General features: G+C 29.5%; 2 protein-coding genes across 3 annotated transcripts in view; one reads left to right on the top strand and one right to left on the bottom strand.

Annotated features, from left to right (window-relative positions):
* The window catches only part of LOC111675195 (ATP-binding cassette sub-family G member 1), a 91,425-nt gene that overhangs the window by 20,001 nt on the left and 45,958 nt on the right, over positions 1-25,466 (top strand). For both annotated transcript variants that reach the window (XM_046956393.1, XM_046956394.1), the window contains exon 2: positions 12,811-13,803. In XM_046956393.1, coding sequence (XP_046812349.1) covers positions 13,508-13,803 — 296 coding nt within the window. In that variant the 5' untranslated portion in view covers positions 12,811-13,507. The remainder of the gene's footprint in view (positions 1-12,810; positions 13,804-25,466) is intronic.
* LOC124421354 (mucin-5AC-like) lies at positions 8,607-19,325 on the bottom strand. The gene is made up of 7 exons (XM_046956396.1): positions 19,147-19,325; positions 15,848-15,971; positions 9,861-10,278; positions 9,652-9,801; positions 9,408-9,587; positions 9,216-9,338; positions 8,607-9,156 (listed from the first exon to the last, which is right to left on the bottom strand). Exons 3-7 carry the CDS (start codon positions 10,135-10,137, stop codon positions 8,690-8,692), a joined length of 1,197 nt encoding a protein of 398 aa, XP_046812352.1. The 5' UTR covers positions 10,138-10,278; positions 15,848-15,971; positions 19,147-19,325; the 3' UTR covers positions 8,607-8,689.

Genomic DNA, 25,466 nt, shown 5'->3' with positions numbered 1-25,466 from the left:
TTTAAGATTGTTAACGTTAACTAAAGTATGTGTGCAGATTTTTTGCATTTATTTAAACTTAAATAATGGGGATTGCACAATTTGCAAAAGTTTTGTGAGTGTAATAACTTTTTTAATGTTTAATTAAACTTTTTTTGCACAAAAAACTTTTTATTTTAAACTATCCTATAAAATAAGACAATATATTAAATATGTGAATTACAATACCACAAAAAATATCTTGCAATCGCTTAAGTTAATTTTATATTTTTATAAAATTTAATTAATTACTTCTACTCAAAGTTTAGTTTGCGCTAATTCATATGTATTTTCCCACAAAATTTATTTTTGCTGAATTTTGAAAATATTTTTTTTTTTAGGGGAAATGACTAATTGTTGTTTCCAAACAAAAATTTTAATGTTAAAAGAAAATGTGTTTAAATTTTAAATAAGTGTAGATTATAGTAAAATGAATGAATTTAACTTTAAACAACAAAATAAGGCTTTCCAAAAATATAATTAAATTAACATAATATTACAAGACATAAAGTGAACTAGCAATAACTATGTTATGGGAGATTACATAGAAATGCTAACGTACTCAGAAAATAATATTTTTTTTATAGATAAAATTTCTTTTTAACTAAAATGTTATGGAAAATCTTATATACAGACATATATACATTACACATAAGTATGAATTCTATATTATTTATATTATAACCCTTAATGTGGCTGTTTTTGTGGCCCAATTTTTATACAGTATTTTATTTTTGCAACACCAAATAGTTTTTTTTTTGCGGTCATTACGTTGTGTTGCTTTACATGTGATTCTTTTCCATATTGTATAATAATTCTAGTCCATATTAGTTATATGCTGTGAGTATTTAATTGATGCATACACAAGTGGGCTTCAAATGACAACTTTTTTTATTCAGACGAGAACCGGACGGATGAACATGACGATAGTAAACAACAAATAAACCAAAACGAGAGCGAATGAATTTATCGTTTAATTTCGTTCACAAATTGCACATAGGCTGCTAGATAAGTTACAAATATTTGTATGCATGTATTAGGGATGCCAATCCCAGGATTTTTTCGGCATTAAGATCCCAAAACCCGGAATTTTTCAAAATAATTCCCGGAATTTTGCTTATTTTGTTTTATTTGTGCAAAACAAAATTCAATTTTTTTAAAGTGGTAAGATTCCATACACATATGTATATAGCACATATGAATTGATTGATTTTTAATACATCGAAATGTTAGTTATAGACTCAACAAGTTAGAAGTCTATATTAGGCTGTGCCGAATTTATATACCCTTCGCAGTCAGTACGAATTTTATTACAAAAAATCAAAAATACCAATTATTAAACGGTAAGGTACCAAAAAGTCCCTTTTTATGGGTACTCACTAAATTCAGACTCTAAAAAGTCTCCTTTTATAAGTTTTTACCTAATTAAGGCCCTATATGCTAATTTCATGTTTCTAGGTTAAATATTATAGAAAATTAAAAAGTACCTTTTGAAGATCGAAAAAGTACAAAAAATCCCCTTTTATATGTTCACGCCTAATGCGGGTAATACATACTTAATTTTCAAAAGTACCTTTGGAAGAACGAAAAAGTACCAAAAAGACGCCTTTTATGTTTCTGGCCAATAACAACGTAACGTGACGTTCATTCTTTCCTTTGTGTTCACAATAACAAAAAAATAACCTTTTGATACACAGCACAATGAAACTAAATACAACTACACATACATCTTTTCCAATATACAGTGTTGTTGCATCTTTTTAATGCATGAGGTTGTCTCAAATTTTTGCTATATATTCGTCATTTATTTACCGATTTATAAACTTTAAAACGCAATATCTCTCGATTTTAACCTAAGTTTTCAAATTGGAGTATGTCACAAAATTCTACCACCCATAATTAACTTTATACGTCTCCGCGTTTTTCTGTGTATTTATCACGTACTCACTGTGTTTTGATTTACATATATATTTTCAAAAGAAGAAAGCTTATAAAATTTCCTTTTAGGGCGCAAGTGTGATATTTATCAAAAAAAATTTAACTCAAAATAAGATTTTTACATATATATATATCTATATATATATATATATATATATATATATATATATATATATATATATATATATATTAAATATATATATATATATATATATCTATATATATATAATATATATATCTATATATATATATATATATATTATATATATATATATATATATATATTATATATATTATATAATATATATATATATATATATATATATATATATATATATATTTATATATATATATATATATATATTATATATATATATATATATATATAATATATATTTATATATATATATATATATATATATATATAATATATATATATATATATATATATATATAGATATTTTACCTATTGAAACATTTGTATATAAGATATGAGGCGACACTTACAGCCGAACGACTCTTAACTACAACTTAAGCTTTTCAAATAATCTACGCAGATTTGTTCCCATTCTTCTTACGAACTGAACAAAAGCAGTTGTAGAACACGTCGATCAATGCATACTGGATACATTGGAAGGCTATCCAAGCAAAATTGGATACATGTTTAGCCAATAAGACTTAAAATGCTATAAAACCCATAAAATAAAGGAAAAATAATCAAGTTTTCAATTTAAAATATTTAGAAAAACAATATAAAAAGAAATCAAAAATAAATTTATGATAATTAAATGTTATTCTAAAAACTAAAAGATATTTAAAAATAAATTCAAAGTATTCAGTTTTACACGTTTTAAAAAAACAGATTTTTAATATTTTGTGCAAAGTCCTTTTGCTCTTTTTATACGTTTAAGCGTACTTATGACCAAGGTCCTAATGATCCGGTGCGGAATACTAGACCACGCCGTTTGTACTCTTGACAAAAGTTCGTTTAGATTTCTTGTTACATTATCGAATTACGCAAGACGTTTTTTAACAAAGACCATGCATTGAGTTGGCCATTCCATCGTTTGTATATATAAATAAAATAAATAATGCGCTGAAAGCCAATTATTTACTATTTTGCCGTATGCTTCGCACATTCTTTTACAAAATCTGGAATATTGGATTGAAAATGCTCAAATAATCCTGCTTTTTCATTATGCATCCAATTTTGCTAACCTTAACTAACCGAGATTCTACCAAATGAAACAAGCCCACAACATTGGACTACCACCCCCATGTTTCACCGCTTCTTTTACTTGGTGCTTTTTTAAGCTTTCATGAGGGCGGCGCCAGCAATCAGACTGAAAACGATTAGTCTTTGTTTCATTGGACCATATAACCCTTTTTCAGCCATCAATTTTTGCGATTCTTGCCAAATTTAAGATGATTTATATGTTTTAAAAAGACTCACAAAATCAACTCTCTAAATATAGTTTGTTCTATATAAACTGGGCCGATTTTAAAATATTCTAAAAAGCACAAAAAGTTCAATATAAAAAATCTTTCTCGTTTGAATAGACTAGCCCAAGACTCAAAATATTTTACAAAACAAAGAACATTTCAATATCGTTAAACGGACACATTTTTACAGTTTATACAAAAAAGAGTCAGTCTAATACATCAGACTTTATGCTTTTATATCGAGATTATAAGTGCATGCACAGTTGTATATAGTAAATATTACTTATATACTTGTGAACACATTTACTTATGTACATAAATATGTATATGTATAAATACATACTTTACACGAGTACTTTTATAACATTTTTAAACCCTTCACTATTATGAGAAGGCTGTATATGTTTGTTATTCTGTTTGTAATTTCTATAATATAATTTTCCGACCCTATAAAGTATATATATTCTGGATCGTTATAGATAGCGGAGTCGAAATCAGCAATATCGATCCATAAAAAACGGAGATATGAGCAAAACTCCGAGACAACATCTAAAAATTTCTTCAAAAATTTAGTTTTTTTATTCATGCTTAAACTGAAATTGCAAAAAAACAAAATATGTAATCATACGGTAAATTTTGTTATTGTACTCTTGTTTATAAAAACAAGGCAGAGCGAGAGCAGCAGAGCAAGAGTAGCAGAGCGAGAGCAGCACTAGTGTGTTGTTATTGGCTAGAAACATGAAATTTAGTATGTTAGAAGCCATAAAAGGGAACTTTTTGTTACTTTTTCGTTCTTCAAAGGGTACTTTTTAAATATTCTATAATATTGAACCTAAGAACATAAAATTAAGTATGTAGATTCGGAATTAGATGAAAACCCATAAAAGGGAACTTTTTGGTGCTTTTTTTCGTTTTTTTAAAAGGTACTTTTTGAGTTTTCTATAATAATGAGCTTAAAAACATGAAATTAAGTGTGTAGAGCCGGATTAGACGAGAACACATTAAAGGGGATTTTTTTTATTCTACAAAAAGTATTTTTTGAATTTGCTATAATATTGAACCTACAAACATGAAATTATGTATGTAGAATCGAAATTAGGTGAGAACCGCAAAATGTAAACTTTTTGGTATTTTTTTTGGTTTTTTAAAAGGTACTTTTTGAATTTTCTTCAATATTGAACTTAGAAATATGAAATTAAGTATGTGGAGTCGGAATTAGGTGAGAACCCATAAAAGGGAACTCTTTGGTACTTTATCATTTTTCAAAAGGTAGTTTTTGAATATTTTATAACATTGGGCCTAGGAACATGAAATTAAGTATGTAGAGTCGGAATAAGGTGAGAACCGGAAAGTGACCTCTTTGGTACTTTTTTGCTTTTCTTAAGGTACTTTTTGAGTTTTCTATAATAATGAACTTAGAAACATGAAATTAAGTATGTAAAGTCCGGAATAGACGATGGTACTTTTTCGTTCTGCAAAAGGTATTTTTCGAATTTAAGTATGTTGAGCCCGAAGTAAGTGATGTGGAAGAGAAGTTTTTGATACCAACTGTTTTTTTAACACACCATGGTGAAGGGTATATAAGATTCGTTACAGCCGAACTTTGAAGCGAACGGTATTTTGGGTTTGTGCTGATGTTTGTAACATTGATCATATTAAAGTATGCCAATCGACTTGGAATCCTTTTCTAAGTTTATTAGGTTTTGTATCGTTTTGAGTTGATGGAGTTTTCATAGTAACTAAGCCTATTGACTATAGTTGAAATATCGTATCCAAAATCGGAAGACATCAAATCGATGTCTTTCTATTTGTATGAAAGATCTGCCGGACTTAGAAGGGGTCAAATTTGGACATTATACACACAAAAAAAATACATGGTTGTGACAAATTACTCGAATATTAATATTACTTTTATCTGATTGGTTTAGGGTATAAAATAGTCGATCATGATCGACTATAGTTTCTTATAATAGCAAAAATAACACTTTAAAATGGTACATAAATTTAAATATTTTTTGTTTAAATTTGTGTATATTTTTCGACTCCAATAAATGTTTTACTCTTAGTCATCGTTTAAAACAGAAAATGTAAAGTTTGTTTTATTTCATGTATAGATTTTTTGCTGACCATTACAGAAACACAGTTTTCTGTAGTCCCTTTAAGGAATAATAAATTATAGTTTACTTTAATGATATGTATAATTTTGACAGCTACAACCAGTGTTGCCAAGAGCCTAAGAAAAAAGAAGGCAGAAAATAAAAAAGGTTTTTACACATTTTACATACATAAAAGATGTAACGAATTTTAAACATTCATGACTTACAAATTACTGTAGCAATGTTTTGTGAATCACAAGCGAAAATTTTATTTTAATTAAAAATCATTTTTAATAAAGAATTGAATTAAAATTTTAAAAATATATTGCTATAAAATTCACCTTGGTGGGAAGGGTATGAATCGAATGACAAAGTGCTTTACGTGAACACCTGCTGTGTTGGCCTATTTACGTTTATGGAATTTCCGTACACTTTGATCAAGTATTCGAGCTATCCCTAATAACTTGTCATAGTAGCCCCGTTAGGGAATGGCAGGTGGCATGTGTCAAGCTCATTCTAACCACGAAAAAGGAGAAGGCAATCACTGGTAAGAAACACCCTATTGTTAAGAGTTAGAAGGGTATGAATGTCGAAGTGCTTTACGTGAACACCTGCTGTGTGGGCCTTATTTCAAGGCTTTTATGAAGACTCTTGTGCTTCTTATACGCCGGTGTCAATTTACGTATATGGAATTTTTAGTCCATTATACTTTGCTCTAGTACTTGAGCTATCTAATCTCTGACCATTGCTGCTCCGGTTATACGGTTATGAAATTCGACATAAGAAACTTTTATACAAACATTACTACTTACTACCGAATTTCATGGGGAATATGTCGGTAACTCCCTTACTCCCCATAACGGCATAAAAACGAGAGTACACCAATGTTTTTTTTTTTTTTTATTATGAAAATACTAGTTTTGAAATTTGTCATAAACAAGTTTTATGCAAAACAAAATCTATGTAAACAATTTTATGAGTTTGCTGTTTATAATTGACGCATAAAAGGTCCTCTTCAGAAAATTACTCATACGCTCACGGTTTACAAAAAAATATTTTGTTTTTAAAAATGTATATTTTGTTAATTCCAAAGATCTCGATCCATATTTGACTTAAGCCATATTGCATATATCACCCTGATGTTTATATGGGAGCATTCCTTTTACGGCATACGGTTTGATGGAGGGTATATGAGATTCGGCACAGCCGACTATAACATTCTAACTTGTTCGTTTTACATCTAGTATTTTTTAATTTTTGTGAATATAAATTTAGATCTGGAGAACAGAAAGACCGAAACCATCATCCAAAATACAATACATATGCAAAGCATTTTTCGAAAAATAAAGTTTTGCATTCAGAAATTGTTCTTACTTCAAGATAGAGAAAATGTTAGTTTAGGGTAGGTTGATAGGAGGATGTATATTACATCAAATCCTAAGAATTAACCCAGACCACTATCCGGTCTGTTATGAACTCCTCTTCATGGAAGAAGAATTTTTGTTCGTAAAAAAATTACTGAATGTGTTCAATGTTTAAAAACTCAATGTTTAAAAACTGTCCTGGACGTAATTCTTAAGATTTTTTAAACAGTATTCTTGAGGAATGTTATTTTCGAAATAATGTCACTCCTGTGCAGTGTTGCCAGTTTAGCCTTTTTAGGGCTTTTTATTTAGATTTTAGCCTCAAAATGTATGTCTCAGCTTTCGGCTTTTTCTAGCTTTTTTTCTTTTTCTTATTTAGCATTAAAAAAGCTAAAAATTTAGGAATTTATAATAAGAACATTTAAGAAAACTTAAAAAGTTGTTGTAACAAAAGGATTATTTATTAATAAGAACTTTTGATTATAATTAGAGTGAATGTTATGAAATTGATCTGTTCAGATAAGACACAATTGTTGTGTCTTATTTTATGACCTTTTAATGTTTTAATAAGCCGAATATATCAAATATGGGTAAGGATTTTCATGCACTTATAATATGCACTAATAAATATTCGCTTATAATATGCACTATAAAATGGTAAAATATGCACTAAAAATGTGAAAAATATGCACCAAAATAAGACTAAGTAACAACTTTAAATAGCAGAAATATGCAAAATATATGCAATTTAAAGTAAAATATGCAATTTATGCATTTATAACAAAATATGTAAAAATCGATGCCATTTTGTAGTAAATTCTTTAAATCGAAAAGAAAACTAGTTAAAAGTTATTTTGAGTTACTGACTACAAACATGCATTTGCATAGAAATCCTTACCCTGTTTATCACTATATACATCAGAAAATCAAAGACAAGTGATTATTTCCGATTGGTCGGTTCTGTTAAATACGATGGCTTGACTCAAGATGTTATGACATTAATAAAATTAATGTTTATCTTTATTACTTTAAATACTACTCTATACTATGCTCAGTAATATTTTCCTAAAATATTTGTAGAAATACCAAAAAATGCGGTTAGATTGTAGAAAAACCATACCGACTTGGTAACATAAATTTTAACCAAAGTTTCTCTATTTGTGTAAACGTGCACATAAGTAAATGTTTGATTGTTGTCTTTAGCTAGAAAAACGATCTAGAATATTTCCTATAAGTTATTCGTCTTTTAATATTATATATATACGTTGTTTTTGGCAGTTTACTAGATTATATGTATGGGTTTTTTACTTTACTGGCTTCTTTTGTTTTATTTTAAGCAACAATACATTTTTGTGGAATATATACTGGCATTATTTCAACATGACTGGTAAAACAATTTCAAAAGTGTTTGCAGGAAATGAGGACAACAATTTGTGGCGCGCACTTGTTTTCTTTGAATCTCTCATGGAATGTTGAAGACATTTGTATTACGTTGTAATGTAAGAAAGTATGTCATTTAGTTTGCAACCGACAGCCATGATTTAGTTTGAGATGAGTCTAATTAAGATTTGGAAAAGTAGAGATTATGAAATTAAGGTGTAGAAATGTTGCAAAAATAATTAAAATATTTATTAAGAAAGAAGATAATTAATTTATATATATTTAATGATTCTGGAAAGTTTTGAATAAGATTTTTTAAAGTTTGAAGATTTACTTAATCTGTATTTAAAATCTATGTGGAGAAATATTAAAAAAAAATAAAAGTTATTTGAAAGTTTTTACAAGTTTAAAAAAAATTCGGAATGCATGCTTATGTTCTCTAAAAAATATTTAATATTTTTTACTGTGATACGGTTTAATATTGGCCTGGTTAAACATGTTATGATTATAGTGGAAGGAACCCTCTACATATGGACCATGATAATTATTATTCTGTTGAATACGATGATTAGTTTGACAACCACTTGGTGTGGTAAGCGTAGCAGCAGTATCATCTACATTATCTGGAGGATTCGAAGTGGAATATTTAGAAGTTGTTTTATCAGAATCGGAATCAGATGGTGTAGAAGACATTTTATTTGTTGAAGCCTCTGTAGTATCAGTGGTACTAATACTAAAATCATTATCTTCAACTGATGCTGGTGGAGTGTTAGTTGCAGGAGTAGAAGTAGTGGTATTAGGTGTTGAGGGTGTTGTAGTGGGTGTTGAGGGAGTGGTAGTAGGTGTTGAGGGAGTGGGTGTGGCGGGTGAGGGTGTTGGTGTGTTTAAGCATACACCAGAAGCGACAATTACCCAATCTAAAAACAAATACATTAAGTTTTTCTTCAAATCGAATATAATATATAAATTCACTTACTCTTTCCACTAACAATTTTCTCCACCTCCAATGCTAAAGCACTTGAAAATGTACGAAATTCATCTTCAAATTTAGCGCATACTTCGGGTTTAGGACAAAAGCCAAAACTATAAAAGCTCCAACCTAAAATTTCGCAATCAAACAAAAAATGTTCTTGCTTTAAGTAAAAAAAGAAAAAAACCTAAAACTTACCTGAACCTTTAGCAATTTCTGCATTGAGCTCACTCAAATTGAGAAACGTCTTCCAAACACCATTAAGAACACCACAAACTGGCTGATTACCGCAAGGAGTAGAGGGAAAGGGCACAGCAGTTGTGGTTGTTATCGGTTCTGAGATATGAGGGCAAACACCGTTGAATAGTTTAACCCAATCTAATAAACAAAAACAAAAATGATCTACACAACCATATTACAACTAAAAATAAATCAAATTTACTTTTTCCATTAATTAAATTTTCCACTTCTAAAGCCAAGGCATTGGCAAAAGTTCTCAGTTGATTTTTGTAAGTAGCACATATGGGTTCTACCGCTTCCGGTAAAGGTTTCTGAGGCTTAGGGCAAGTTCCATAACTATGAAAATTCCAGGCTTAAATGTAAAATAATTTACAAATATTCTTTCTCTAGAATTAAAAAAAAAATACTTACCCAGTCCTTGATTAACTTCATCCTTAAATTGATATATATTTGCAAATGTTTTCCAAATTCCATTATATGTTGCACACACCGCTACATTGCTATTTGGATATTGTGGTGGACTCTGTGGCTTAACAACATAGTTATTATGATGATGATACACAAGCGGTTTGTTGTAGGAGGGATAATTAATTCCTGGTACATTATAGTTATCATAATTATAACCAGTATATTGTAATAAATTTGCTGTGGCAGCCACTACTATGGCAAGTAAAATTATAAATTTCATAACTAAAGTTTATGCAAAGGGTGGCAAAAACTTAATGCTGTCTTTAACATACTGGTTGAGGCTATTTAAATAGTTTTAATGCATTAATATAGAAATATAACAAGTATATAGTATATCTTCATGCTTCGATTATTCATCAAACTACAAAAGAAAAAAAGATGTACGTGCTTCATTCAATAGTTCCGCCAAAGTATGAAAGCAACAAAAAAAAAAACACAGATTATTATTATGAATATACATAATCAATAAATGCAAATTTGTTTTAAACAAATCTTATCAAAGAATAGCGCAAGAAATAAGTTTTTTTATAACTTTCTTTTGTGAATAAGTTTTTAGCAGAAACGGAAACTGTTACAAATTTACAACATCAAACATATATTAATGTAAGATGTTTTTAAGTTTTAAAACTTTAACATGTATTAAAAAAATATTATTAAAATTTGAAAACAACCGTTTTATATACATATGTATGTATAGGTTAGGTTATCATATGTATCCGTTTCGGCTTTACTTGGGTCCATGTTGATCCCTTTGTATTAATACCTTTAAAAGAAGAAGAAAGAGAGAGATGGGTAAAAGTGGAAAAAGAGACGTTGGTAAAGAGAAAGTGAGAATAGCAGTAAGATTTTTAAGAAAGAAAGATAGAAGAAACTAGGCCAGTTGTCATGGATTAACAGTGTGGGTATTGAGTTCACACCCATTTTGTCAGATTGATGAAATCCATGAGACGTTCTAATTGAATATTCGACAAATAAGACAGAACAACAAAGTACGTCGATCCAAGCGTCCGAAGTCTGGCATCCGACAGAGCAGGACATTCGCATAGAAGATGAGTAATAGTTTTCTCTTCATCCTCGTTTTGACAACTTCTACAGTAATCGTTGAACGGAAGTCCAATGCATCTAGCATGGTTACCAAATTTACAGTGGCCATCGATATCAGCCTACTTAGCTGCGGTCAGCTAAGCATGGTGCCAACTCTTGCCAAGGAGTCAGCAATGCTATTTTCATACGAAATCCCGTGTTCCTTTACCCAAATTAGGGTGATGTTTGAAAGTCTCGCCATCTCATTCAGAGACGTACGGCATTCATGGACAAGTATGGATGTGGAAAACACACTAATTAGGGATTTAATAGCAGCTTGACTCTCGATATAAATTCTGATATCCCTATTAGATATCCGATAGTATTTAAGCCAATTTAACTCCCTCTTTACCACGGTAAAATCTTCACCATGGTATTATTGCAAACCAGGAGGAAAGAGGTGTTTCCAATACCTCTAGTCTACAGCGACTATAAATTGGCGATGTCAAAGGTATCCTCGGCATGAGGTCGAACCAGAGCCAGTTGCCCTCAGAACTTGTTCCAGCTGGTCAGTTGGTTGAGTTGGTTGGTTGAGGTTCCTTCGGGATCCATGTAGTGGCTGTCAGTTTAGCGTTAAATTGTTGCTTGTTATGTCGTAGAGAGATCCTTATGATCATGAGGATGGAATTTATACAAAAATTGGTGTAAGATCGGGACAGTCTCCATATATTGAAGATTAGTACGGATGTAATAAGCCTTTTTACGTTTTGGGAAATTTTCTCGGTGATGTTGCCATCTCAACATGTTATATTGATTCATGCTACGCGACTAATTGTCGGGGCATTTATTGGGTTCAGTTCACTTTGGAAATTCCTACATTCTTTGTCACATAGATCTGTTCATATAGATCCTGATCCATTTTGTTGGTTTGCGCGGGTTTAAAGAGTTTAAGGAATGCAATGTAATGGGTCATTAGATTATAGGAATTGTATCTCATGACATCAGTCAGAGTTGGTTGTGTTTCCTTCTATTGTCTTGCTGCCTGTCATTCTGCCCATGCCCATTCTGCCTGTCATTCTGCAACGGGGCTGCTATGGCAAGAGATTAGATAGCTCAAGAACTTCAGTAAATTGTTTGAACATGGACTAACACATCCATGTACAAAAACTGCCACCTGAGTTCTTCATAGAAGATCTAGGGGCGCATGGTAGACGCTTCTCAAATTTACCCAGTTGATGAAAAAAGCATCCATAAAATAAGGCCTTCAAAATATATATATGCTTTTATATTTCAATATTTCGATGTATTGCAAACTAAATGACTAAATCAATATATATTTTTTGAAAAATGTTATACAGACAGTAAAATGGATATACAGACAGTAAAAAATGGAAGTTCAGATGGTAAGACTGACCAGCATAAGAACGGATGGTATATTGAAAATGTTTCGAAACGGTTCGAAAAGGAAATATTCTTAATTTCGAACTGTTTATGAAAAAAAATGTATAATTGTTTTGAAGCATATTTGGTTTACAAAGTAATTTTATTTAAAATTTTATCACTAACATAATACCTAAAAAACGTTTTAGTCTCATGTTGTCTAAAAATCTCAATTTAAAACACATTCAATTGAGCAGTTCTTTTAATTTTAATAATAGAAAGAAACAAAAAAATAATTCTAAAATATTTTATTTTAAATTTACTTTATTACATTTTCATAACAATTATTTTCTTTATTTCATACACACAATAGAATACTAAAATAATAGAAATAAGAAAAAAATCTCTATTTAATCAGCAAATTTTAAAAATAAATAAAAATTTATTTCAATGTACTAATGTAGTTTTTCATTTTTTTTTATCTTTGCAGTTGCACACGACCACACATCCTTCTAGTAATTCATGCTCATACAACAACAGCTTGAGTAATAGTACTTGAGTAGATATATACAATACAACAACGAGGACTAAAACTACAACAGCAAAACAAAATAAACGTCACAATTATAAAAATCTTAAAGGATAAAAACAGCCGGGCGATAAAACGAATGAGAAAAAACAAACAAAAGAAAATCTAAATTAAGTTGATAAATAAAAAGTAAAGTAGAAAAAATATGGAATATTTACACAAAAGAAAGTGAAAATATATACACAAATTAATATTGCTATAATTGAAAAAAAACACCAAAAAATAGAACATGATTGATAATAGAAAAAATAGTTATAGAATAGAAAATAAATATTGCTGACATAGAATTAAAGTGAAAAACAGACAGATAACTAGAGGGATAAATAGCAAAATAAAAAACTTAAAAAAGTTTAATTTATCATCAGACACTAATCAGTATAACAATAAATCGTTAGTAGAGACACTATTGAAGCAAAAAAAAAATCATTTGAAACATTAAAGAAAATATTCTCAAAATAACAAAAAAATGTTGTAAATTAACAACAACAATAATAAGTTTAAACATACTATTAAACATTTTAACTTAAATTGTGTTCTTAAAAAAAACAAACAAGAAAATAACAAAAATACTGTAGGATTAAAATAAAACAAAATTAAGATGGATGACTCCATGAACATGTCCCTGGTACCAAGGGAAGAATGCATGAATGCCATAATAAAGCCAGTAAATATGATTGATAATTCTACAGCAGTTAGTTTTCAAAAAAATCCAATTATTACCACAACATCATCAACGCCAACCAATGTCAATTCTAATACTCAACATTTAACAAATACATCACATTTACAACAGCAGCAGCAACAACAACAGCCACAACAACAACATAATCAGTTGCCTTTGCAACCAGTTAACTTTGTGGGGAATAATTTAAAGAATGGAACCCTAAGTTATGGGTAAGTTTCGTAAGTTAAAGTAACAACCCAAAAAAACTACATACATATGTAGCATATGTTTAAGGTTAATAAATAATAGCATACTTATGGGATGATTTTGTATATAAAAAAGTTTTTAAGTAATTAGTGGAGGTTTTTATTTTCCATATTACTGCCTTTAAGTTAATTAATAATTTTTTGGTGGTTTATATTATATGCTTCCCTCTTGACATGTATATTATACATAAGTATGTATGTCGAGATATATTTTTTAGTTGAGTAGATTTTAAAGAAGTTTTTAAAGAAAAAATGGATTTTTATACTAATTATAATTTCGCGCTATTTACTCTCTGAGCTTTAATTTACCATAAAAGTGCTGTACATTTTTTAAAATATTGTCTGACTCGGTAAACAATGTAATATCTCTTAGAGCCACAGGGATATAGTACTTCTATTCTGAGATCACAATCTTTTCTGTGTACCATTGATATGTTCCAACAACTACTTTTTGTATTTGGTATAAAATTCTGTCAGAAACCATTCATGTCAAAAACTTACTACCGACACCTTGAGAATTGCTAGAAGACACCACAAGTTGCGATATCCTGTCAATTAACATACTGTTTGAATGCATACAATCTACATATTTACTTAGTTAGTTGGTTGGTTAGTTAGTTAGTTAGTTAGTCAGTTAGTTAGTTAGTCAGTTAGTTAGTTAGTTAGTTAGTTAGTTAGTTAGTTAGTTAGTTAGTTAGTTAGTTAGTTAGTTAGTTAGTTAGTTAGTTAGTTAGTTAGTTAGTTAGTTAGTTAGTTAGTTAGTTAGTTAGTTAGTTAGTTAGTTAGTTAGTTAGTTAGTTAGTCAGTTAGTTAGTTAGTTAGTTAGTTAGTTAGTTACTTAGTTACTTAGTTACTTAGTTAGTTAGTTAGTTAGTTAGTTAGTTAGTTAGTTACTTAGTTAGTTAGTTAATTAGTAAGTTGGTTAGTTAGTTAGTTTGTTAGAGGATGTATATACAACAGGACAGACGGATAAACATACAAGTATTAAACGAATCGTATGTGCTTCATTACATTAGAAAGTATTTCGCTTACTTATTTAAACAAGTGGGAAAGTATAGTCGGGCATGGCCGACCATATAATACCCTACACCATGAGTATATTTTTAAAATTTTTACTTTTTATAAAAAACTTTTATGTTGAATATTACCATAATTCCAAAATATTTAAGCAATTTATTGATAAAAAAAACTAAAATTTCTAAATGAGGCTTTATATCAGTCAAATATAGGCCGATCCTCGGTAAATTTGGGAAAGGATATATTTTTAAAGAACAGTTAGTTTTGTTGAATTTTATTGCGATACAAATGGTTACAAGTCAATTTTACACGTTTAAGACATTTTTGAAGGGGGGTTTATATGGGGGCTAAAAAACTTATTTGTGACAATTTTTAGAGAGATAATAGAATATTTGACGTAATTATGGCATAAAAAGTTCAAATTTGGAGGTGCGGTTGTATGGGGGCTAGGTGAAATAATGGACCGATTTCAACCATTTTCGTCCTTGTACCTAAAAACATGCTTGGTGCAAATTTCATAGAATTATCATAAAAATTGCGTCTTGTTCCTTGCGCACAAGGTTTCAAGGACAGCCAGCCAACCGGACAGACGGACGGACATGTCTTAATCGATTCAAAAAATGATTCTGAATCGACGGTATACTTTAAGGTGGGTATTGGACCAATATTTTTGTATGTTACAAACATCTGCACAAACATATAATACCCTCCCCACTATAGTGGTTTAGGGTATAAAAATAATCCGAATTCTTAGTTATGTCAGTTTATTAGTAAACGAGCAAAATAAATAAATATTTTCAAAACGTTGGATCTAAATCATAAGGCAACAGTTAAACACAAAATTTTCTGCAAATTATTAAAACAAATAAAACTAGTATTTTTGCAGATTTTGTACCACCCTAATACACTTATATAAAAAGTCAAGTGATACATTTTCAAAACGTAATATGAAAAATATATATTAAAATATAACATAAATTCTATTGCATACTTTCGAGTGAAGTTTCCTTTTTCCGCTGGTTTGAATATTATTTGAATTGTGCTGTAGGACCACACACTAACCCCAATATAGACAAACACTCGAGCACACATGTGGTTTTGTAATTTAAGTATTTCTATAAAAAAACAAATAAAATAAAAAAAACAGAAAAACAGATATTTATTATCTGTTGAAAATGTTAAACATTATAGAAATAAAAGCTAAAAAGGAAATTTATAAAATCCTACCACAATTGTAGGAAAAAAATAAGAAATAATTTGTTACAAGCAAATAGATAAAAGTCTCTTAATATAAAACAAAAACAAATTTTCCATCTAAAAATTTATATATATTTCTTATTTTATCATAGGACACTTATGAACGACATACAATGAAGGCAAAACATTTGCTACATGCATACACAAGTATCAATTTGTATATGTTTCCTAGTCATTTGTATATTGTCTCTAGACCATGTTAGAAATGTTAATACATAGTAAACTCATGGTTAATATTTATGAGAAAAATTCCCGTAAGCCATAAGGAGTAGATAGGTAGAAAAAAATATATATAAATTCTACAGCAATTATTTCTTACAATAAAGACTTCCATGGTAATATATAGTGGGAAAAGAAAATTATAATAATGAAAACAAATAGGTGGGAGCTGAATGGTATTATGTTTCATTGCTGTCATTAATAAACGCAACCATAAAAATATTTAAGTAAATGCAATAAACTGTAAAACATATTTATATTTTTATAGAGAAAAATTTTTTAAATCAAAATTTTAAATGTTTAAAAATAGATATTTAAATGTTGCCAGAAAAAATATTAGAACTTGTTACTAGTTCTAGAACGAGTGAAAACAGAACCACTTCAGATTCTTAAACAACAGCCTTGGAACTAGTAGTGTCGTCATTACTTCTGGAATAGAATATTGTTGTGGTCCTTAAATACTTTTGAATAGTTTTTAAGGAACTAGTTCTTCGCGACTAGTTATACATTGCTACTACACTAGTTCAATGGAACGCATACTAGTTCCGAAACAACTTCTTGGAATCAATTGAAAAAAATTTCAATGTATATAATTCCTCAACAGTTTCTAAAAATTGCTCCTAATCTTAGTAATTTCAAACAAAAACATTAAAAAAAGAAATACTTATTTATACGTTCTCTACGGCTTCTCTAGAACTAGGTTGATAAATTTAAACAAAAATCATTTATTAAAGAACTAGTTACTGAAGCGTTCCAAAGAACGAGCGTTAACGCTAAACGCAAAACTAGAACGAGTTCAGACTAAAGTCATGTGTTCTAGAACTGGTTGTAGAACTAATACAAATTTTCATAAAAATTGTAAGTTAATGAGAGTTATTTATGTTGTTATTTTCATTGATGGAATTTCATTGAGTTCCAAAGTAAACTATCCAGCAAAAAGTAGGGTATTTTTTTTATTATTCCGTCCATCTTCATATATGAAGAATATTTTCATTGTGTTAATGGTGAATGAGTAAGGTTTAGGAAATCAACATTTTGTAAAAAAAAACCTTCCCACATATTACCACCTCCATTGTTTTCCTCGTACTGAGTACGTAATCAATATTTTTTAAAAATTTAACAGTCTTTCAAACACTACTTCCGCTTCCACACATATACATATATGTGTGTACTTATAACTACGCAAAATAATTGACCAGTTGTTCGTCATTACAATTTGCTATGATTTACAGTTACTTTTATTATACTTAAACAATTAAAATTATATTGTTATTAATATTTTATATTATCCTTGATTAAATACTTACAACCTTCTACCAAAGGTAAATATTAAAAAATTTACATTGACAATATCAGAAAGAAAATAAGAAACGAGTAATGAAAACTGAGAAGGAAACCCCACAAATAACAGCACGAATTAAGTCGACCGCATTCAAGGTCATCTTTACTACACGTTTGCGTTTTGTAAAGAAATGAATATTTTGTATGCGAACCAACATACACATTAACACGCACCCATTTACAGATGTAATATTTCCCCCTCCGTATATATGTACATATTTGTATGTATTCAATGAGCGAATGTTGAGTGGGTGTATCCTTTTGTTTCAAGTTTAGGCGGAAATATATTAAAAATCCGAATAGTAATAATACTACTTTTTTCTACTTTTAAAATTGTATATTATTTGTTTGCCATTCATGAATGGTTTGGTATTTTAGAACATGATTTTTAAGTTTAGCAGAAAGTGTTGCTGAAAGCTGACGACAGCAAGGCTACAATAATCTGTTGATTACATTCATGTTTTAAGAAGCAGTGAAGACAAATATTTGTGTGTAATTAAAAGCTTGAACAAAAAATACATGAATTTTGCCGGGCTTTTAGTTTTAGATAAGCCTTAAGCTTTAAAAAAGGGGGATTTGAGTTGTTTAAGCCTTTAATCCCCAAAGTAATTAATATTCTTGTTGGAATACGAAAAAAAAGAAAAAGCAAAAGAACACCTTTAAGAAATGTTACAACAAATTTGTTTTGTATTAAAATTAATATTTTAGCTGTAACATGTATAAAAGTTGTTAGCTTTCAAAATATTCTCAGCTTAAAGGACTTTTCGAATTTTGTCTTTTTATTATCTCATTGCATGTGTGTGCATAAATTAATTTTTATTATTTATCATCTTCTTAATCCCTGACATCATGTTGAAATCTATTAAGACTTAACATTTGATAAATAACTTTATTTCTTTCTTAATTATATGAAGTTTTTTGTAAAATACAACAATGTTGTAAATGAAGATTATTCTTATTTTTCTAATTTTTGTTCTTTACATATCAAGTGTTCTTTGCTGTCATTGAAGGTGTCACAACCTTGTTAAATATTTTGACAGTTCTATGTTGACATGTATTAAATTGTAATACTTTTTTTTTTGGCAAACTTATATAGGTTTAGTAGAAATAGTATTAGTAGAAAATTATTGGCAATAAATATTACTAGTGTTGAAAAATATCAATAAATATATTATTTTCTATGGATAGGTAATATTATATATTACCTACACCGAATTAGGTCTTTAATCGATTTAGTTATGTCCGTCTTTCGTCCATAATGGTTCTACATCCTTCTTTAAGTTTAACTTTCTCAGAATCATTTTCGGAATCTATTTAGTTATGATCGTCTGTCTGTCCATCCACTTGTGTTTGTTTCCATGCTACAGGATTCATTTTTTTGAAAATGTTTTAAAATTTGGCACATAATCCTCTTTTGATCCAAAGAATTTGAAAATTGTCCATCTGCTCTTTATTTCTGTATGACACACATACCTTTTTGTGGTGGTAGTTTTCAACATGCCCCAAATGATTTTAAAGAAAAACGCACTGGTTGTTGTGGAAGGTTGTGTGGGTCCATACACAAACACTTTTCTTAAGTACTCGAGCTTTATAATATCTTGCTTAGTAGTGCCGTTGCGAAATGATATATATACATGAGACAAATCCCAATGTTGATTGAAGTGTACCTTCAATAAAATAGTAAAATAGTAAAATAATAATAGTAAAATACATAAACGTACCTCTATCTACAACCTTTTAAAGATTGTACAATCACACGACAGACTTTGCTTCTTTCAACAAAAGCACATCCATTTAAATACTAATTCGAAACATAAAGCTTGATTGAAGGAAACTACGAACACCCCCAATTGTAAAGGAAAATTGCAGATAAAATAAATAACATAATGTTTCTTATAACAACTACCGATTTAGAAGTTGTAACATTCAATTTTACGTAATATCACCCATTATTCTTAGATAATACAATTTCTAATATTTTATTCTCCAGTCCTCCATGCAACTTGCACTGCTTTGGGAACGGAAAATGTTCTAAAATTTTAATTTTGTTGTGCAGTCACCTTTTCATATTTCAACCAAAGCTACACTCTCCCAGAGTTAAGGTCGAATGTAGTAGCTTAAAAGTGAAGGAAGATATTTAACGTACAATTAGGATAGAATTAAAACTATGAGTTAGAGAAACCCATAAATCCTTTTGGAATAATAAAACAGTGATTGGAAAATTCTTAAGAATTACGTCCAGCAATCTGAGTTTCTGAACATCGTATGATAAAACATTCAATAAATACTATATATCATTTATTCTTTGTTTTAAACAAAAAACTTTTTCCATGAAAAGGAGCGTACAATAAGTCCGATAGTAGCCTAGGTGCATTTCTTCATTTGTAGATAAATCCTCCTACTAATCTGAAGCCTCTACGAGTACTACTGACCAACAGCCATTATAGGACGGTACATGCCGACCATCTGCACTGCAGTATCAGAATTGTCTGGTCAAACTATGATTAAAAAAACTCCAAGAAATTACTTTGAAGTATTCTAATGACTCTTCCAGTTTTTAGTTTTGCGAAAAGTAGAGATATTTATCCAAATTGCAATAATACCAAGTCGAGAAACATTCGTGTAAGGTCAGACATACAGTCAGACACAGAGTCAAATTTTCATGAATTCTTCATATAAATCAGACAAAATGCTAGAAATACTACATATATCCATCAGTTCAAATCGAAAGCTTTTGAATCGTTTATCTCTCCATTTTAGTAACATAGATTAAGAGATATCCAATTTCACTCCCACTTAAGAAATGTCAAAAGCAAAATTTATTCCTTTTAAAGAAAAACCCAAAAAAAATGTTCAACCATGTATTTTTAAATTAATTAATTGTTTATCAAAAGATATTCTCTTTATTGCCCTTTGACATTTTAATGCATTTTAGAAAAACTTCTGCCTAATAACTATTTAAAACTTATATTTGATAAATTACTTATAATTTTCTATTTGATGTCTCGTATTTCAGCTCTCTGGTCAGAAATTTTATAAATTTTTAATTAATACTTCTGCTTAAAACATCACAAAACTATGCAAATCTGTAATAGTTAAGGGAATTATGAATACATTTTATGAATTAATAATTTTTATATGATTTCTCAAAAGTTTCGTTTTAATTGATATCAAGTTTCACTTAAATTAAAAACGATGCACTTAAAAGTATGTACAAACATATGTATGAAGTATGGTTAAGCCACAAAATAGGCTATGAATATTTGTAAGCCATAAAGTAGTCTAGATAAATATTTACATAAAGTGGATGTTTATACAGTTCTAATGAAAAAAGTACTAATGGAAATACATATAGATATGTAGAGAAAAAAGTAATTTGTAGAACAAATTATTATGATTTGTTAGTAGAGTAAATAAATTATATGTTTTTAACCTGGTTATTTTGCTTTAGTAATTTCTAATGATTACATACTAAAAGTTATTAAATGATTTTAAATGATTCTAAAGATATTTTTATAACAACATTATTGAAAAACACCATAATTAACACACATTTTTGATAAATATTGATTATCTAATTGTAATATAATTCTCTAGGCGTATACGCAATAAATAGGCTTGTAACATAAATGTATATCAATCATACGCCATCATATAAAAATTAATTATTAAATCAGGATTTAATATTTATTTTTAGCATTTTATTATTATTCTCTTTTCTATTCTATTTTACACTTAGAACTTTTTTCTATTTGCCATATTTTTTTTATATTCTTTAATAAATTTTCTACTCCTGTTTCCAACTTAAACTTTAAGGCTTCCGTCATAAAAAAAATAAACAACTGTGTAGGAAAATCAATAGTTCATGTTTGTAGCAACATTGTTTAAATTTGTATATTCATGGCGTATTTGTTATATGGTAAGACATCGCGTGACAATATTTTGTTTTATTTTTTTTTTTTGTATTGTTTCGTAAGAATTTTTTATTTTTATTAAGAAACTAAAACAAAAAATAAACAAACTTTAAATATGCACATTAGGCTGGCTATAACTAAAAAGAAGCAGGACGACAACCATAACTAAAGCACAGACTTAGTTAGTTTGAAAGGAGGATGTACATTAAATCCGAAGAAATACACCTAGGACTCTATCGGACCTGTTATGTGCTCCTTAACCAGTGCCTCAGGTGGGAATCGAACCCACCACCTTCGGTCTACCAGACTAGAACACTAAACTACCGTAGGCCACAGCATAGACTTACTACTTGAAGAAATCTAAATTTTTAGGCATCTAAACTAATAATAAGGTCTATTGTGCCCTACATTTTATATAAAAAGTTAGTGTAAAAACATTATGTAGCGATTTATGTATATAGTATTATCATCCAATGTCAATTGTTTAATTTTGCAAGAAATATTTCTAAGAGGTTTTGTAACTAAAATCTAACTTTGATGAAAGTTAAGCAAAGACACTGAAATTGTTTCAGTATCTTTTCCATATGTTCTTAATACATACGTCTTAATCTGCCCGCTGAATGTTGCATAATTGTACCCACCCATGTTCTTAATTCGGCTTTCATTACATTTAACGCTTTTCGTACGACTTGTTTACTTCCTTAAGTAAGTTTCCCATCATTACCGATTATCCCCAAATGTCCTGCATCCGCTCCGAATGTCCAGTTGACGAATGTCAAAGTGCTTTACATGAAAACCTGCAATGTGGGCCTCATTTCACGGTGGTCTTTATCATCCACAGAGAGAGCTTTTGTGACAACTGACCGATGTTCCATTATGTAACTTATAGTAGATACCAATCATTTTACATGGCTCTCACGGCTCATGTACAAGCTATTCGGTCTAGTATTAGACCATTCCTGCCCCATTTCTTAACTTTCAAGATGCAAAAATATCACTTCTTTTTACAACCACGCAGATTAGATGGTCTCTGTTGGCTCGGCAATAGCACCTTAGGGCGCATTCGGTAGACAGAAATACGAATCCATCAAATAAGCCGAGAACTTTTTGCGTACTCACAAAGAACACACTGTGGTAAATCTGGAATGAAGAGAGTTTTAGCTTAATAGTCCTGGAATTGGAAGAAAACTGGTATTATTTTTATAACATACCTTTCATACATCACCATTCAAACCAACACAATTCTCATTCAATTGACACACTAATAGAGATCAACATCCATTCACTGACTCTAGGTATACGGGCGGGAAAGATCCGCATACATTCATAAACACTTAACATCAACTTATATCCAAGGCTAAGTCGGACAGATACTCTTCTGTTAGGCCGCTGTAGGGAAACTTTTTTGACGACCAATCAATTTGACATATTTCGTGATATTACAGATTTCACCCTGAAAGCTGTGATTATAAAGATGGCAGAGTCATTTTGTTTTAGTCTAATATTCAGCTTGTCCACAATCTCCAACTGTCCAACTAACGAAATCTAACAAATTATCGCATATTTTTAGAGTCCTACTAATACGCGTGTATACATTGGCAATATTTTATACTTGTTGGTAAATAAACCGGTTTATTTGAAGGATAGTATTTTTTCTGCTGAAAATCGATCTAAATATATATGACAATATAAATGTTATATTAGTCGTATATACCAAAATATGAATGTTTATTTTAAAATAATAAATTAGATGGAAATTTTGTAATTTGTTGCTTATTATGAGCAATTTTATTATAATTTATGGTAAATTTGTTCAAATTAAATAAATAATTTTCAAAAAGACACCCACAAAAATAAGATGAAAGGCAAGTTATAAGATACAAATACTTGGAAATGGATTAAATTTCAAATCATTAAGTTTACAAATATCTATATATAGAAATATAGATAATATAGATTTGAAACATTTTAACAATTTGACATAATCTTATTTCAATATTCTGTAGTTTAAATTCTTTGAACTGCAAAAAAATTATGAAAAATTACGATATATTTTAGAATTTGAGCTAAATTTCATAACCTATACATTTCATCAATTTAACAATATCTTGCTAATATATTTTGTGCTTTACACTTCAAGACAACCAAATGACGTTCAATTAAAACACAATATTTTGCCAGCCTGTAAATGTAGTTACGTCTGATAAATTAAGCTAAATGACAAGCTTATTAATAACACATTAGCTCAAATAATAGAAGACAGTTTTTATTAATGGTTATATTTAGAAATGCGTATAAATGGTCAAAATTTGATTGAGAAAATCATCAGCAAAAATTACTATTTAGCGTGGATGAGTAATTTCATATCACTCATACGCCTTCAATAGATATACCCAGCAAAAAAAATACAGAAAAAGGAAACTTTTGAGAAATATACATAAGTTGTATTTATGTATCTTTACCGAATCTTATATACCCTTCGACGTTGGAAAATACATATTTATTAAAAAATTTAAATGCACTTTAAAAAATTGTTTTCAAGTTTGATTTCAATTGTTGCCTATGAAAAATTTTTTGTATATGTGTTATTGTTATATTGAGCCATAAACTTTTTGATACACAACTAATTACAACAAAAACCTAAAGCAACAGCTCTGCATATTGTTATTGTTTTTGACAAAGTTGTTAAAAATTTATATCCAGCAGATATTTAAAGAAAAATGATATCAATAAACATCCAGACAGAAGCACAGATAGACAGAAAGCATGACTGAATCGACTTTACTATTTCAATACCAGCAGACAGACAAACAAACAAACAAACAAACAGACAGACAGACAGACAGACAGACAGATAATTAAACATACAGACAATCAGACAAACAAACAAACAGACTGTCTAACAGACAGACCGGCAAACAGAAAGAGAAACAGAGAGGCTGACAGGCAACCACGAATATTAAAATTTTAAAACAAGTAAGAAATTATAGTCGGGCGAACCAAGCATATAATACCCTACACCTGTTACAAAAATAAAATGTGATTTAGTTTTCACAATAAAACATTTAAGTTGAATTGTATCTTGCCTCAGATATACATAAGCCATTTATTGTTGACAGACAGATGAAAAGACAAACAGACAGTCAGACAGATAGACAGACAGACAAACAAACAGACTGGCAAACAGATACACAAGCAGACCGGCAAATAGACAGAGAAACAGAGCGGCAGACAAACAATCAAAAATATTAAAACTTAAACACAAGTAAGAAATTATAGTCGAGAGAGACCAACCATAGAATACCCTATACCTGTTACAAAAATAAAATGTTATTTAGTTTTCATAATAAAACATTTAAGCTGAATTGTATCTTGCCTCAGATATACATACTTAAGCCATTTGTTGTTGAATAGAATTGTAAAATTTTAAGTCAAATTTTAAAGGCGCTAAGGTCAAATAAGGCCCTATAATTACAAAATTCATTAAGGCTGATATAGAACTTGGTTTTGCAGCTTTTCGTCGAGGTACGCGTATATCAAACATAATTATGAACGTAAAAGCCCTATTTGGCGGGTTTACTTGTATGGGGGCTGGATGAAATAATGGAGCGATGTTAACCATTTGCAATAGGCTTCGTCTACGGTACCATAGAATATCATTTGCTAGATTTTATTGAATTATCTCCAAAATTGTCCTATTCGGGTTAGGTGATTATATTCAAAATTTCGATCTGTAGCTTGAATACAAGGATAGACGGACGGACAGACAGATAGACAGATACACGGACGGAAGGGCGGACATAGCTTAATCGACTCAGAAAATGATTCTATGCCGATTGGTGAAATATAAGAAAGGTATAGGACCAATATTATTGTGCT

Source organism: Lucilia cuprina, chromosome 2 (assembly GCF_022045245.1).
Source record: "Lucilia cuprina isolate Lc7/37 chromosome 2, ASM2204524v1, whole genome shotgun sequence".
Taxonomy (NCBI): domain Eukaryota; kingdom Metazoa; phylum Arthropoda; class Insecta; order Diptera; family Calliphoridae; genus Lucilia; species Lucilia cuprina.
The sequence above is the reverse complement of the archived record's forward strand: the minus strand, read 5'-3'. Positions and strand labels throughout refer to the sequence as shown.

What these genes read in the sequence shown, in the direction of transcription:
- LOC124421354 (XM_046956396.1), bottom strand. Translation starts at nt 10,137, where the DNA reads ATGAAATTTATAATTTTACTTGCCATAGTAGTGGCTGCCACAGCAAAT. An exon ending in AAATTTAATTAATGGAAAAA is followed by an intron (nt 9,588 to 9,651) that starts GTAAATTTGATT and finishes TTTGTTTATTAG; the next exon opens with ATTGGGTTAAACTATTCAAC. An exon ending in GAAAATTGTTAGTGGAAAGA is followed by an intron (nt 9,157 to 9,215) that starts GTAAGTGAATTT and finishes ATTTGTTTTTAG; the next exon opens with ATTGGGTAATTGTCGCTTCT.